General features: G+C 40.9%; 1 protein-coding gene across 1 annotated transcript in view; it reads left to right on the top strand.

Moving 5' to 3' along the window:
* The first annotated feature begins 3,748 nt into the window (after positions 1-3,748).
* Positions 3,749-17,724, top strand: part of LOC132098695 (scavenger receptor cysteine-rich type 1 protein M130-like) — a 37,793-nt gene continuing 23,817 nt past the window's right edge. Inside the window, exons 1-8 of the mRNA XM_059504828.1 lie at positions 3,749-3,785; positions 3,877-4,212; positions 4,294-4,356; positions 4,474-4,602; positions 7,994-8,290; positions 9,127-9,221; positions 9,382-9,478; positions 9,573-9,700. Coding sequence (XP_059360811.1) covers positions 3,752-3,785; positions 3,877-4,212; positions 4,294-4,356; positions 4,474-4,602; positions 7,994-8,290; positions 9,127-9,221; positions 9,382-9,478; positions 9,573-9,583 — 1,062 coding nt within the window. The 5' untranslated portion in view covers positions 3,749-3,751 and the 3' untranslated portion in view covers positions 9,584-9,700. The remainder of the gene's footprint in view (positions 3,786-3,876; positions 4,213-4,293; positions 4,357-4,473; positions 4,603-7,993; positions 8,291-9,126; positions 9,222-9,381; positions 9,479-9,572; positions 9,701-17,724) is intronic.

Here is a 17,724-nt window from a genome sequence, read left to right as displayed (position 1 = left end):
TTGAGTGCATGCATTACTCCGGGATATTGGTTTGTTTGAACTCAGAGGGAGTGTCAGCCACATTAAAAAAAAAGTTAACAGCTTAAGTCATTTGTGGATTAATGCGTATTAGAGATGCGAACCGTTTAAAACGATTCAGTTCGATTTGGTGAACTGAATGATTCGTTCGCGAACCGGATATCCAGCTGATTTGTTTTGAACTCTCTCTCACAACAGACACGGAAGAGAAGACAATGCTGAATAAAGTCGTTGTTTTTGCTATTTTTAGACCAAAATGTATTTTCAATGCTTCAAAAAGTTCTTTGATGATGTTTTTCTTACCTTTCTGGACATGGACAGTATACCCTTCACATACCGTTAAACTGTGTTCCAAAGATAAACGGAGGTTTTACGGGTTTGAAACAACATCAGGGTAAGTTATTAATTACATAAATTTGCTATCTGGGTGAACTAACCCTTTAATATAAACATTTTGCACAGTTTATTAGCTGTAATATCGTGGTGTTGCCACTAGATGCCTCAACAGTCCTATGTAACAATCCCTAGTAGCTAAGACATTGCACAATTTACACATAAATCACACATAAATTAATTATATTACATTTGGATTTTGATACATGTTTAGATATGATCAATGGCTACTTTTTTTGCTTGTATCTGTTTTTTTTTTCAATTGTTTTGTTGTTGTTTCTTAAAACATTGATTTAAACTTTAGACTGACACTTAAAATTTAAAAGTGTCAGTTATTGTATTATTATTTCAGTCAAACCTATGAAACCCTTTGTTACCCCAAACTTCATATAAAAGCCTGGTCAGTGGCATAAAGGTGATCAATGCAACTACTTAATCCTTTGCTACTCATTAACGCGTGAACTTCTCCTTTAAATAACGCGACGCTCTGCCCTCTAATGACAAGTGCTTTTAGAAGTGAAACTATTAAAGTTTATATGGGAATATTACATGACATGCTGATCCTTTAACAATGCATTGGCGCAAAAACGCACACAAATACTTGCTTAATTTATTTACTGTACCAATATTTCAAATTGGCATTTGAACTTAGCTTTATTGCATGCAAAATCAGGCAGCAAATGACAGGTATTTGATCCAATGGCATAGCCTACAGGCATCGTAAGACAGTACTCTAGCCCAATAATGTTGGGGGATCCAATGTGGGGCGGCAGTTATATTTCAGGGTGACTGTGCAAACTCTTTATCACAACCCTGCTAAATGTAGCAAATTAATGTAGTGCCAGACAGTATAAGCGCTGGAGCCGCCACAGGCGCTATGCCTAGAAAGCGCACTTCATATCATAACCCTTCTGTGAAGACCAGCAACCGACTCAAACTTGTATACATCGCCATCTAGTGTTTCATCCATGATTAGACATGGTAAAAGATAATTATTTTAGGCTCCATGATTTTTAAAGGCACTTGCATACTTTAAACATTATTGAACATTGAACATCAAACATGCACAACAGTGCATGCAATCAAAAAGCTCTTTTCATTAAACTAGGACAAGAAACTAACCTGACAGGGGAAAGGCATGCACTCATGGCAGTAAGTGTCCATCCATCCAAACTTGTTCTGGTCTGTTCTTCCTTAAAAAGTTTCCAACAAAGCATTCTCCCTGGGTCCTTTGAAATCTCTTGATGCCTAGTTGAATACTCAACATACGGCCCACCGGTCCACAGCCAGGGTGGGCTGACGAAAGAAAGAGCATACTCTGTTAAAGGCCGATCCACACTCTATCGGTGATATCTTTATCATTTTCTGCAGCATTTTTGTGATGTACTTGTTTGCCATGGCATTTAAAATGTGTGATAGTCTCTGGTGGCAGTATCCTAGTGTATCAATCCAGCTTTTTGAATTTTTGATATAGGTATAGCTCTCTGAAATAAACATTACACAAAATTTCTGTTATTTTACTATGACATTATTAATAGGTACTGATGAAAGTTACTTTAGTCCAAGGTATAAATCCATTGGATCTATCATTTTTGTATTCTATGGCACCTTTAACTTTGAAGCAGTTTTAAATTCGAAATAAGTAACATTTGAAACATACCACCTGTATTTTCAAGTCAACAAAAGTGCATCATGCAAATGTGCATAAGAAAACATTTATGATATATGCTAATGTTTTTAAGGTAATACCTGACTAGATGGTTGTCTAGAAAATTGAATAAGTCTTTAACTCTGGACGTGTGACAGTAATAAATGTTTTCCTCTTGTGCATCCTTGACCACAGCCACTATACAGCCTGAACACCGTACAAACTAATTTATATCAGTGTGAATTTACACGTAGGAGTTTTTATCTGTCAAGTAAATAACACTGACATCCGCATTTGATAAACAAAACATCTTGGGGTTTAAACATGTTTTGCTGGATTCTACTGCGCTGCACATAATCAAATGACTACTTCCCATTCTAATTCTCTTCAGGGAGATTCTGCATAATGTAATGTGTTTGCAGGGACATAAAATTAGCTTATAGGTGGTTAGTGACAACAAGCTTATCTCCACTTCATCAATGTTTGATCATAAATATATGAGCTTTATGACTTGCTGTGTGAATGTGTTGTTAACCAAATATATTTAGACAAAGTAGTGAACTGGAACTGTCCAAATGTGAAGGAACTGTTTTTATTGCATCTCATGTGTATAAGTTTTACTTTGAGATGTAATAAAAACAGTTTTTTCACATTTTGGTTATGGAAAATTCCAATTCCTCACTTGCGTGATGTGTTGGCAAGTGTTTCCATGTAAACACAAACAAATCTAGAGTTCTAGCGTTCATGAATGTTGACATTTTGTTTCCATGTACTTTACATGTCTTTACACATTTGTAAATTGAGTTTCATGAAACTGGCACACTCAAAGTGATGCCATCAATATATTTTGATATTTGCATACTGATAGATCTCCTCTTCACAGCTATATGAGCATAGGGTATATGAAAGCATTCCCACAATTAATTTGTATGGATTTGCATTGAAATTGAATCACGTCATAAAAACATACATTGAATGACATTCAGACCTCCAGTGGTGTGTCCAACAAAGTAATGCAGATGGAAAATTAATTCCTGGTTTCATGGCTATCAATTTAATTAAGCACTTTCTGAGAATTTAATAGGTTTACATTCTGAAAGATGGACTACTTGATAATAAGAGTTTATTTCTGATGTTGATCATTGTCTTATAAGTAAACCGAAGGGGAGGAGCTAAGACCTCAACTGATTCTATAACTAAATGAAATCACCTTGAAACCTCCTTTACTTGATCTCACGCCCTCACAGAGACAAAGACGCTTCTGAAAGGACTGGCATATTAACAGGTTAAAGAAATCTAATAATTAATCATTTTCTTTAGTTTACAGATTTTATTAGAAAATGTATTTTATTAGATACTGACAACATTAATGATTATTTCTGGTGAAGCTGATTTTGTTTGCTTATCCAAAATTTTGTATTTTCCCTTTTTTGCTCTTTCTGTTAATTAATTGTGTAATTTGTAGTTACTAAAAACTGAAAATGACTATGAAATTGTACTCTACTGAAATAGTATGCACAATAATAATAGGGTTCCTGGTTGGAAAAAAATTAATGTGCAGATATTTTGTGTCTGAAATGTGCAAAACCTACTTTTAAACAATAAAAACATTAAAGTAGCATTTTTCAGATTTTTAACTTAAGTCAAAGTCAGAGAGTCAAAGTAATAATTTTGTTTTTCTTTCAGGGCACAATGTTTAATTCGTTGTGGCTCATTCTCATATTGGGTATGAAGAAGATTTTAAATGATTTTAGTATGTTATTGAAGTTTAAAAAGTATGTTATAGATGTCCATAATGTGTTTTATAATTCATACAGATTTTGGAAATGTACCTCCAGTCGAATCGTTTCTGAGGTTGATGAATGGTATCGGTTTTTGTTCTGGGCGAGTGGAGGTTCTTCATAATGGAACATGGGGAACAGTGTGTGGTGATCACTGGAATCAATCACATGCTGCAGTGGTATGTAGAGAGATGGGCTGTGGGGATGTGATCACGGCAATGACTGAAGCTTATTTTGGAGAAGGTTCAGGACAAATATGGATGGATGATGTAAATTGCACTGGCACAGAGTCTTCACTGATGGACTGTGAGACACTTGGATGGGGAATACATGATTGTGAGCATTCAGAAGACGCTGGAGTCATCTGTGAAGGTGGATGAAAGCTATGTAAATATTGAATACACTAAATAGAACCAAACTATTCTAATCCCTTACTCTCTGTTTTTATGTTAGAGTTTATTAGGTTGATAAATGGTCCTGACTCTTGTTCTGGACGAGTGGAGGTTCTTCATGATGGTCAGTGGGGAACAGTGTGTGATGATGGATGGGATCAAACTGATGCTGCAGTGGTGTGTAAAGAACTGAATTGTGGGAATGTGATTGAGGCAAAGAGTGCTGCTTATTTTGGACCAGGTGTAGGACCAGTATGGATGGGCGATGTACGGTGTACTGGGACTGAGGCTTCACTTGTGAACTGTAAATCAACAGCATGGGGAATACAGAACTGTGAACATTTAAAAGATGCTGGAGTAACCTGTAACAGTGAGTTAAAATATCTCGCATTTTGCATATTTTTTTTTATTCTTTCACTTATTATTTACTCATGCCATTCCAAACCATATGAGGTTTCTTCTGTATGTAAAATATAAACAAATCTTTTCTAACCACAGTTCAAAATCAGAGAAGGGCCAAAAAGTTTGGCGGACGCTTTTGTCTAAAGCAATTATTGATAACACAAAATGATAAGGTTACATTAACATTAAGTGCATTAGTAACTAACAATGAAAAATATTTCTAAACCATAAAAAGTTGTATCTGTTGATATCATTTAATGATCCTCAGTTGACATCAACTTGAACTAATTGAACAAATTGGGATTTTGCTTAGCGAGACCAGTCTACTTAGAGTGTAAACTAAACGAGCCAATCCACATTGCCAAGAGATTATTTCATTCAGCTGCTGCTGATCACAGCATGAGCATAAAAAGTTTTTTTTTTAAACGCATACCAGGTTTTCGCTGAGTAGCCGAGCTGGTGATCTAGCTGCTCAGTGGGGGTACAGCAACAGAGGTTCTCAACAAGAAGACCAGTCACTGTTGTTATAGCACTACCCACTTAGTGAGATTGGATAACACTGGGAAAATGTACCCGTTCCACTTGGAACAGGAATGTTGTGGAAGCCCCATCCTCCAGCAGGCGGTAGTCGAGGCATCTGTTTAAACCACAGCATGAACACAGCATGTAACTTGAACCCGACTTGGCCATTAAGCCAGTGCTGAAGCGGTCTCATATGAAGCAGCCCCAACGGCGTAACTGCTGCTGCAGCTCAGTGGGACCGCTGTTATATGCCCTTGAATAATTTCAAGCAGTTCAGCACTGTCCGCACATGTTCCTCTGTGAGGCATGCTGTCTGTTTGACCGAATCAAACTTTAAACCGAGAAAAGAGATCCTCTGCATCGGGGAGAGTTTGCTCTGTTCCCGGTTGACCCAAAGACCCAACTGGCTGACGTGCCGAAGCCAGGTCCCTGTGCTCACACAACTGAACCAGAGACTCTCCTAGTATTAGCCAATTGTTGAGATAGTTGAGGATGCGAACACCCTCTCTCTGAGGGGAACAAGAGCCCCCTCTGCACTAGATCACAGCAGAGGCAATGGAGCTCCGCCCTCTTGGAGAAAACGGAGCCTGGCTCGCAGCTCCGAGATGGTCACCTTGCAGCAAAGGTAACATGACTCATCCATGAATGCCACCTCAGCATATTTAATGCCCAGACACGTGAGGCAGCAATAGTGACCATCACCTGGCGCAAGGTAACGCCAGCATCGAAAAACACACTGATGAAACAGCATCTTTAAAAAGGCGATCCATCGTCTTTACAAAGACACACCCGTGTAAGCTCTTTTAGAGAAATAGGCCCTTTCATGGAAATGTTTTAGGTGCTGAGATGCACAGGGGAATGGCCGTTTGCAGGGGGTAGTGCAGCCTGTAATGTGCAACCCACTTGACACAGGAACGACCACTGCTGTAGTGCCGTCTGCCAACACAAGAAGCTCCCTAGAGCACGCTGAACTTGTCACACACAAAGCAGTTTGGTAGGAGCAGAACAATGTTGTCGCTCGGCTCCAAAGTGAAAACCTGTCATGCTTTGCACCTGCTGCCTTTTTATGCTCATGCTCTGATCAGCAGCAGCTGTATGCAATAACCGCATGCCAATGTATATTGGCTCACTAAGTTTACACTTGAAGTAGTTTGGTCTCTCTAAGCGAAATCCCAATTCGTTGTTACCGACGTGCTTTAGCATTACTGCCCAAAACCCCCTTTTGGGATGTTTATTTTTAAGAGTGTTGCATTTCAACATACTTTTTAATGATAATTATTAATTCATGAATAATAAATATGATACAATTTTTACATTTAATTTATATTTGTCAATATAACGTCGTCATATAATGGGATCTTATGATGCTTTTCCACTGCATGGTGTGGTACGGTACAGTTAGGTGCGGTTCACTTTTCAAGGGTTTTCCACTGGGTACAGTACCTCGTACCTGGTACTTTTTTTAGTACCACCTCGGTTGAGATTCCAAGTGAACCATACCGTTACCAAAACATGGCGTGTAAACTCTGCTGATCACTGATTGGCCGGAGAGAAAAGGTTAATCACGAGTCGCGGCAGTAGAGGCAGCACAACGCAACGAAATATGAATAATCCCACCCACTCTAAAGTGGTACTAATTTGCAGTGGAAACACAAACCAAGCTGAGACGAGCTGTGCCGTACCATACTGAAGCCAAGCCAAGTCGTACCATGCAGTGGAAAAGTGCCATTACTGTTACCATTGCATTCAAGATGTAGCTTAAACTACCAAAATTTGCATTTTGCTGAACTATTGCTTTAAGTCAGTAAACTTTGGTTTGGCCAAAAAAACTAAAATTTACATGTATACAAATCCAAAATTGATAATTGTGGTGGGTTTTGATATTGCTGTGTACCAAATAATAATAAAGCCCACACATCGAGATGGTCCTCACTGCAGAACACACGATCCAGGGGGCGTGGTTGGATCCAGATCCAACTCCTCCCACCTTACACATACCTAAACCTACCCGTCTCCACCCCCTGATCCCTAAATCCACCCATTTCCACCCCTAAACCTAGCAATCTCCACTGTGGATCCAACAATGTCCCCTGGATCTTGTGTTCTGCAGTGAGGGGCTACTAGGTGCTTCACTTATTGTGGGTGTGGATATCAGATGGCACCTCCCTCCATTCTTTGGGGCACCGGCAAAGGACTTTCACCTTGACAATAAAGAATTACAATTCTAAAAATTTGAGGGAGTTTACCATCTGACTAATCTGAAGGGCAAGTGAGATACTGGTGAGCTTGTAGAGCCTCCAATTATCAATACAAGAATGACACAGTTGAATTTCAAAATTTCATTTTCAGTAAAATTTCACACTCACTAAATACTACAAAGGAAACTGACTAAATTACAAAGGGGAAACTGACTAGACTACTAAGGAAATTTAATCAATAATCAAACACAAGCTACAGACTACTACACAAATGGGTGTTAATTGAATGAATGCCAAGTAAATGAGCAACAGATTGGATAAAGCAATGAATGGGTAGTTAGCAGTTTATGGGGGATTCAGTTATGGTCACTCTGGATGCTGGTATGGAATAGTAAATAAGCATAATGTATCTATCTGTATAAACTGACCCTGGATAAACAGTGTCTACATAAATAGCAATCTCACATAGCAACAACCTAATGCCAAGGGAAAGGTTTGGTTAGCTTATATTTACATTCCACACTCTGATTCTTAGAAAATCAATTGCGTTCATGAGATTTTGTGTCCCTTTTAAACATCTGATGGTCACAGATGAGTCTCGAAGAGTGCAAATGTTAACATGTAAAACTCTTTCCACAGATGTGAAGCTGGTTGATGGTTCCAGTGAGTGTGATGGCAGAGTTCAGATTCGGTATAATCGGCAGTGGGGCGCAGTGTGTTACTCAGGCTGGGATCTAGCAGATGCTACAGTGTTGTGTCAAGAGCTTTACTGTGGAGACATTGCTGAGCCGAAAGCATATGTGCAACCTTCAGGGCAAATATGGATGGATCAACTAGCATGTACAGGAAATGAGTTGACAGTGCAGGACTGTCCGTTTACTGGATGGGGTGTGAGCAGTTGTTTGGATGGACTTCATGCAGGAGTTTCATGCCAAAGTAAGATCAACTTACATATGAGCCTCTCAAATGACGTATAGCTTAACCCTGCTTTTGTGTTAATTAACACTTAATTTTGCAGCTTGAAATACTGGTTAAACTATTTTTTCTTGAATTTTTTTTAAGATTTATCCTTTAGGGTCATGAATGTGCATTCAACACATAGATGTATTTTTGAATCTTTTGTGTTGGGGTCATATGGACTCCCCAATTGACCCTTATTGGTTTTCATGCAATTTACCAAAACTGGCAAATTGGGGTGTGTGTGTGGGGGGGGGGGGGTCTCAATTACTAGACTGTTGCTGAGAAACCTTTTTTCCCCTCAAAAGGGTTAGAGAAAAAAAAAACATAGAATAATATAACAATAACTACTGCTCAATTCCCAGGAAACACATACTGATAAAAAAATATTTTAGCCTGAATGCACTGTAAGTTGCTTTGGATAAAAGTGTTTGTCATGTACAAGTTCAAATCATGTTAGATGCTATTTATTCTTGTAGTTATTTGCACTTAAGATAATTCTGATCATTAAAAAATAACACAAAAACATATATGAATCATTACATTTCTTACATATTTTGTATTTCCATGTCTCAGATAATCCAAAAAAAAGGTTTCTGTTTTCTTAGAATAGTTTAGAATATTAAGCATTTCCACAGTGTATTTTTATCAAATTGCATGAAAACTATGTGTGTCAATTTGACAGAATTTGTACCGTTTTTAAACACGGGGAGGGTTAATAATTATATCATTCACATCCCAGTTTTCCTGACAAATGCAATGACTAGATTCCATAATGACAAATCATTCTTCCTTGTCACTGTTTCACTTCACAGCAACTGTGAGAAAAGTTGTGATGAGGATTGTCTTGAAGGCCGAGAGTGGAGTCAATGTCAATGATCCAGATATCAAGAACAAGCTTCTGGATATGGTATGGTTCATGTTAACTTTTATCAAGCAATCTTTGCAATAGAAAAATATCATTCAAAGTTTAAATCTTTTGATAAAGTGTAATGCCAAAATGAGTGCTCAGTAAGTGAAATAACTCTGGCTTGATTGTTTTCTTACTAAAATTGCAACAAATTTCACAGATTGGAAAGGTGGTTGGAAGTAAAGGAAAGTATAAAGAATACTGGAGAATACAGCCTGATGATGAGCAAGTTTTTCACAAACAGAGAACAGCCACAGGTTTGTAAACAGAGAGATGGCTATCTTTTCAAAATACTGGATATGAAAATTTTTTTTATTATTGTTTTAAATTATAAACCTATTATATTCACAGGTCTTTTTTGAATGACAGAAAAGGGAGAAAACAGATTCTAATCCTAATTATAATCAGAATCAGAATGAGCTTTATTCACCAAGTGTGCACAAACAAACAAGGATTTTTTTGTCGTTGTTGTTGTTGTTGTTGTTGTTGTTTCCATGAACTCTACATACATATAACACAAGAAAATAGGAAGAAGGTTTAAATAAATAAAAAAAAATATAAAAATAAATAAATAAATGAAATACAATGAAGCACATCAAGATCAATAAGATGTGGGTATTCATGTACTGTGTATATATAAACTGAATAAGTGGAAAAAGTATGTATTTACATAAGTATAATGACATTACACTTACCTTTTTGTTTCTTCACTCTACTATACAGATTACTGTATATATGTAAAATAAATGTGTATGTAATGTACTGGAGCACACTCACGCAGAGAGAAAGACCCAGGTAGTTTGATTTATTGATAAAAAAAAAGATTAATCTTCATTACCCAGGGTAGGTTTGATTATAAATTATCACTTATTTTAGGAGATTGATTTGTAAATATATTAAATATATTCAATCAAAAAGCAAATAAAGATTTAACATGTAAAGAAAATCACAGTTTTAATTTTATTTATTTTTCTTTGACTGAGGATCAGTGTGCTCAAAATGATAACATACCTTCATATTTGTGGCCAAAACAAGCATGACTTCAGTTAAAAATGTATGTTTTGCATGCCATAGATTTGTTTCTTCATACAATGAACATGGAAAGCAGGGTCCACTGTAAAACTTTGTGTTTGACTATTTACTCAGAAAATGTTTTGCCTAAAATCTCTATAGTAGTATATCAGATTATGTAAACACAGCAAACAACATATTTTGTAATAGATTCGAAATGCATACCACTATAAATGTAGATGATGTCACCATCTGAATTTTTCTGGTTAATTTGTCAAATGTAGTTTTCATACTATAATCTTCTTTAAATGATAATGTGTATTGAAATCAATCACTTTATACATTTAATGGAAGGGTCAGATGTACTTGTAGTCAAACATGAAAGCTATGATTTCTGCATCAATACATTCACATATTATCAAACCACACATTAATCAAAATATATAACAGTAAACAAAGGGTTTATACATATTTCTTACAATCTAGAGGATTTGTAATATTTTTAATAGCTTTCTGAAACACTTCATTAGATTGTGTCTTCCATCACAGGGTAAAAGTTCCTGAATCTTTAAATTTCTCCCTTATTTGTGAAAATAATGAGTGAAAATATATTAAATGATATTATGTTTCTATTAATTATGGATTCATGAAACCTGGAGTTTTGTTCAGAAACCGTTTTCTTTTCCTTGTAAATTTTCATTTGACAAAGTTATTTTATAGAGTAGATGTTGCATATGTGTGACTGAAATTAAAATGTTATGCATTCCAGCTGAAGTCACGCTGATCTGTTGCCACTCCTTGTGTAAATGTGCTGAAAGTTCAAATTTGGTAGATGCTCAGGAAGACAAATCTTTTGACTTAACATTTACAGATGACTCAAGCATTGTGTATTCCCCATCCATTTTATGATCAGGTTTTCAGTGTAGATTAATTCCCAGCACATTGTACATCATCCATCCATATCATTCCTGATCCCTTGTGTGAGGGACCAAGCAGTCAAGGGCAAAGAATGCAGGATTTCCAAAAACAAGAAAATGATTTATTAAATGCCAAACAAAATTACAAATTAAATTACTTGAAAACTGAACAAAATAAAGTCAGGTCTAGGCCCAAAAACAGGGTCAACTGAACAGAACCAAACTTAACAGTAATCAAAACCAAACTAGACAAAAAGAAACATGACCTCTCAAATGACACACATGGGGAACTTATATACACAAAGGACTAGTCCATTACACATACACAGGGAATAACACCAACATTACTTAACACAATTCAAATAAATAAAGTAATAAATTCAGAAACATGAATAAATGGGTCATCCACAAAGTAATATAGCCAAAGAATCATACTCAACAAAATATACATAGAATTATAATAACCAAATAAACAGATATAATTAATCTGGCACCCCCAGCTAATTAGCAACATGGTTTAATCCAACAGAACAAAATGGCAGCCACTGACGCCAGCCGGTCCTTTATCGGAACGGACCTCCACCGAAGCGCTACGTCCCAGACAGCACCAACCCTCCACTCTTTCCACGTAAGAACTTAAACTCAAAAGAAATAAATGTTAACATGCCAGTAACAACTAGAAAGTGTGCACCCAAACTAGAAATTTATGGCAGAAAACAAATTTGAAAATAAAACAATGAACGTAAACTAAATCTGTGTCTGTCATTATTATGAAATATGCGAATAGCGTGATCTGTAACCAAGGTATCTGTAACAAATGTGTCATGAAATACTAAACATAATCTAAAATAATTGTGTAAACAACCCAGAAAGAGGGATGCGTGTGTGCATGGGTTCTCAGTTACTGCCCCTTTGGTGTGGCCACGTCCTCGGCCATCACATTCCCCTCCCCTTCAGGCACGTCACTGACACACCGAGAGAGGAAATCAGCCGTAACATTGTCTTTCCCTGGAACATACTGGACAATGAATCGGAAGGGCTGCATGGCCAAGTACCACCGAGTAATTCTGCTATTTGTGTCCTTCATCCTCTTCAACCACTGTAGAGCCTTATGGTCAGTTTCCACAATAAACTCTCTCCCCAGCAGATAATATTTTAGGGAATCCAGAGCCCATTTCACAGCCAAGCACTCCTTTTCGATTGTAGAATACCGGACCTCTCGCGGGAAGAGTTTACGGCTGATACAAGCCACCAGCTGTCGTCCATCACCTGGCCCTTGCAGTAGCACAGCTCCAATACCTCGTTCCGAAGCATCTGTTTGCACAACAAACAGTTCATTAAAGTCAGGATTATGCAACACAGGGTCCTCACCCAGGGCAGTCTGGATGTCTTGGAAAGCCATCTTTGCTTCCTCTGACCACTGAAGTCGATTGGGGCATCTGGATCCCACCATATCCGTCAAGGCTGCTGCTCTGCCAGAGAAATTAGGAATGAATCGGTTATAAAAACCTGCCTCCTCTGCTTATCCCACTTCTGACACCATATGTGAGGGACCAAGCAGTCAAGGGCAAAGAATGCAGGATTTCCAAAAACAAGAAAATGATTTATTAAATGCCAAACAAAATTACAAATTAAATTACTTGAAAACTGAACAAAATAAAGTCAGGTCTAGGCCCAAAAACAGGGTCAACTGAACAGAACCAAACTTAACAGTAATCAAAACCAAACTAGACAAAAAGAAACATGACCTCTCAAATGACACACATGGGGAACTTATATACACAAAGGACTAGTCCATTACACATACACAGGGAATAACACCAACATTACTTAACACAATTCAAATAAATAAAGTAATAAATTCAGAAACATGAATAAATGGGTCATCCACAAAGTAATATAGCCAAAGAATCATACTCAACAAAATATACATAGAATTATAATAACCAAATAAACAGATATAATTAATCTGGCACCCCCAGCTAATTAGCAACATGGTTTAATCCAACAGAACAAAATGGCAGCCACTGACACCAGCCAGTCCTTTATCGGAACGGACCTCCACCGAAGCGCTACGTCCCAGACAGCACCAACCCTCCACTCTTTCCACGTAAGAACTTAAACTCAAAAGAAATAAATGTTAACATGCCAGTAACAACTAGAAAGTGTGCACCCAAACTAGAAATTTATGGCAGAAAACAAATTTGAAAATAAAACAATGAACGTAAACTAAATCTGTGTCTGTCATTATTATGAAATATGCGAATAGCGTGATCTGTAACCAAGGTATCTGTAACAAATGTGTCATGAAATACTAAACATAATCTAAAATAATTGTGTAAACAACCCAGAAAGAGGGATGCGTGTGTGCATGGGTTCTCAGTTACTGCCCCTTTGGTGTGGCCACGTCCTCGGCCATCACACCTTGCTTAAAAAAACACCACTTTTTGCCTCTATAGCATCCCCACAGCCCGTCTCTCTGCATACCACTGCTGCATCTGATAGATCCCAGCCATCATTACACGTTGTTCCCCACAAAGAACCTCTAGTCGCCCAGAACACTTCTCCATTCACCAACCTGACAGCTATTATCCACACAAAATGCCAATTCTATTTAATTGATTTTAAAACAATGTTTAAATTCTCTATATATTTTTTTCTCAAACTGGCAGATGACTGTAGCATCTTGTTAATGGTTACAGTTGTATATTGTCCATCCATTTGAAGAACAGCTTTTCAGCATAAATTCATTCCCGTTGTACATCATCCATGCATACCGTTTCTGATCCTTTGCCAAAAGAAGCAGCACTCTGTGTGTCAATCATATCGCCACAACCCGTCTCTCTACACGCCACTGCAGCGTCTGTTAGATCCCAGCCATCACACACTGTTCTCCACTGAAACCCACACCCTTCCAGAACAGAACTTGCCATTAACCAATCTGAATTCACATCACTAGTGACAGCTATGGAGCCTGTGGATGTTTAAGAGGGATATCACATATGTAAATTATGTCAGCAAACAGAGGGAACTACACAGGTAATTGACAGTCTCACAGAGGTTTATTTAAGGCTTCAGGAGAAGAGCAAGCAATGATCACAGGTGAGAATGAGCTGAAAATCTTTTAGCTGAACAGTCACTGAGGCTTTGCAGGTTGTGGCTGATCCATTGTGCTTAGTTAAGGTAGAAGATGATGGCTGGAATGTGTCAGATGAACAGGTAAGGAGCCAGGTAAGTTGATACATGTATGTAAACAACAAACCCAGAGACTGAGGTGGCAATGCGGTGGCTTTATACTGTGACTTGATTGGTGCTGACAGTGTCACAGTGTCTGGGTTGTGTTTCCTGGGTTTCCACTAGGTGTCCTCCTGTTCCACGGTGTCTGTCACCTTACCACTTCCTGTTCCCTTATTTGGTCACCTTCCTCCTTGTTTGAGTTAATTGATTGTTCCCCACCTGTCTCCTGTTTCCCCATTATCCTTTTGTGTATTCTCTGTCTGAGTCTGTGTGACGGAGTCCTTGTTTAATGTTCATGTTAAACCCGTTGTCTTGCCCTTGCTGTGTGTTCTTATCTGTTTTGGTTTATGTTTGGATTCTCTGGTTTTGACCCTGCCTGGACTGTTTACCCTTTGGATTTGCCCTTTAATAAAGTCACATACCTGCACTTGGATCTCTCCCGTGGTTCTTTTTAACACCGATCGTGACAGAAGGACTCCATCACACTGAGATCCAGCGGTATGTCTTTTTCCCGTTCCCCAGCCAAAATGGCGGAGCGGAGAGCTAAGTATCTCCGGCTGATCGCCCTCCGCCAAGAGGGCAATGAGGTGGGTGCCCTGGCACAGGTGTTCTGGTCCCTGGCCGAGGGTATGGGATACAACGATGCGGCCCTGAAGGATTATTTCAACAGCGGGCTGGATGATCCAGTTTCTCAGGAGGAGATGGGGCATTTAGAGACACTGGAATTCTGGGAATTCGTGTACTTCTTGCAGCATAGGCTTCCGTGGGATGCCCCAGCCACTCCTGTCTCTTCCGCCAAGATGGCCGCTAACCCAGCGTCAATGCCCAAGTCTGTCACCGATCCAGATTCTTGGCCCAAGATGGCCACCAGCCCAGCGCCACAGCACAAGATGGCCGCCAGCCCAGCGCCACAGCACAAGATGGAGCTTCCTCAAAGCCCGGAGAATGTTCCCGAGCGGACCGCTGCCGTCCAGGAGGACATTCCCGAGGCGGTGCCCGAGGCTGTTCCGGAGGCCGAGGCGGTGCCCAATGCTGTTCCGGAGGCCGGAGGTCCGGAGGTGACCGATGCCGTTCCGGAGGCCGGAGGTCCGGAGGTGACCGATGCCGTTCCGGAGGCCGAGGCGGTGACCGATGCCGTTCCGGAGGCCGAGGCGGTGACCGATGCCGTTACGGAGTCCGAGGCGGTGCCCGATGCCGTTACGGAGGCCGAGGCGGTGCCCGATGCCGTTACGGAGGCCGAGGCGGTGCCCGATGCCGTTACGGAGGCCGAGGCGGTGCCCGATGCCGAGGCGGTGCCCGATGCTGTTCCGGAGGCCGAGGCGGTGCCCGATGCTGTTCCGGAGGCCGAGGCGGTGTCCGAGGCCGAATCGGGGTCCGTTGCTGACCCGATGCGGTAACCGAGGCCGATGCGGTGTCCGTTGCTGTCCCGATGCGGTGTCCGTTGCTGTCCCGATGCCGTGACCGAGGCCGCTCCCGAGGCCGCTCCCGAGGCCGTGACCGAGGCCGCTCCCGAGGCCGCTCCCGAGGCCGTGACCGAGGCAGTGCCCGAGTCCGTTCCAGAGGCGGTGCCCGAAGCCGAGGCATCTCACGTCTCCACAGGCAGTCCAGAGTCGAGTCAGGTTCCAGTTGACCCTCCAGAGTCGAGTCAGATGTTTGTGGACCCTCCAGAGTCAGGGTTAGTTACCGTTGACCCTCTAGAGTTAGGGCTAGATCCTGTTGATCATCCATAGTCGAGTCATGTTCCAGTTGTTCCTCTTGAATCAAGTCAGGTTCCAGTTGACCCTCCAGAGGCGAGTCAGGTGCCAGTGAACTCTCCAGAGTCAGGGCTAGTCACCGCTGATCCTCCAGAGTCAGGGCTAGTCACCGCTGATCCTCCAGGGTCAGGGCTAGTCACCGCTGACCCTCCGGAGTCAGGGCTAGTCACCGATGACCTTCCGGAGTCAGGGCTAGTCACCAATGACCTTCCAGAGCCAGGGCTAGGTACCATGGACTTTCCAGAGACAAGGCTAGTCATCGTGGACCTTTCTGAGTCAGGTCAAGTCACTGGGTGGCCTTCTGCTCCGCCCTGTTGGACTCCGGCATCGACCACAGGGGCGTGGTGGTCATCTGCTCCGCCCTGGGGGACTCTGGCGTCGACCACGAGGACTTGGTGGTCCTCTGCTCCGCCCTGTGGGGCTTCCGCTCTGACCACGCGGACATGGTGGTCTTCTGCTCCGCCCTGGGGGGCGCTTGCCCTGACTACCCGGTTGTGGTGGTCTTCCGCTCCGCCCTGGAGGACTCTGGCGTTGACCACAAGGTTGTGGTGGTCTTCCGCTCCACCCTGGAGGACTCTGGCGTTGACCACAAGGGTGTGGTGGTCTTCTGCTCCGCCCTGGGGGGCTTCATGTTTTCTTTTCCTGTGGTTTTTGTGTTAATTTCTGTCCCCATTCCTTTCTGTTAGTCTGGCCCTCCGTCCTTCCCCCTGAACCTCCTCCGGTCCTCCTCCCTCCTGGTCTTCCTGTTTTGTGTTTACATTCTCTCTGTTTTGTTTCTGTCTTGGAGCGTCTGGGAGCCGCTCCGTAGAGGGGGGGTACTGTCACAGTGTCTGGGTTGTGTTTCCTGGGTTTCCACTAGGTGTCCTCCTGTTCCATGGTGTCTGTCACCTTACCACTTCCTGTTCCCTTATTTGGTCACCTTCCTCCTTGTTTGAGTTAATTGATTGTTCCCCACCTGTCTCCCGTTTCCCCATTATCCTTTTGTGTTGTTATACCCGGTCTGTCTGAGTCTGTGTGACGGAGTCCTTGTTTAATGTTCATGTTAAACCCGTTGTCTTGCCCTTGCTGTGTGTTCTTATCTGTTTTGGTTTATGTTTGGATTCTCTGGTTTTGACCCTGCCTGGACTGTTTACCCTTTGGATTTGCCCTTTAATAAAGTCACATACCTGCACTTGGATCTCTCCCGTGGTTCTTTGTAACACCGATCGTGACAGACAGGTGAAGTGCATCAGAATTGCAAAACAAGGCAATAGTCATTTAGTCAATGTCCTGATTCAAATTATGCCTCATAAGTGATCACAATTTGAATTTAGATATTCAGATCGACATAATTATTCAGAATTCAAGCACAACTACAACTAGAAGAATTAACAATCTTTATTCAGACCCTGTTAATGTCTGTCATTTTTTCCCCAAGGAATCTCTCTCACACACACACACTCCCACAAACACTTTCTTACTCAAATGAGCTGTGAATTTGCATTGTTCAAGTTAAGCCCTTCTCTATTGTGTGATTATTTGACTTCTTCACAGCAGAGCTGATTTAGCTCGAAGGAAGGGGGCAGGGCGAACCTGGGATGTGGA

This window comes from Carassius carassius, chromosome 22 (genome assembly GCF_963082965.1).
Source record: "Carassius carassius chromosome 22, fCarCar2.1, whole genome shotgun sequence".
NCBI lineage: Eukaryota > Metazoa > Chordata > Actinopteri > Cypriniformes > Cyprinidae > Carassius > Carassius carassius.
This window is presented reverse-complemented; position numbering and strand designations above follow the sequence as displayed.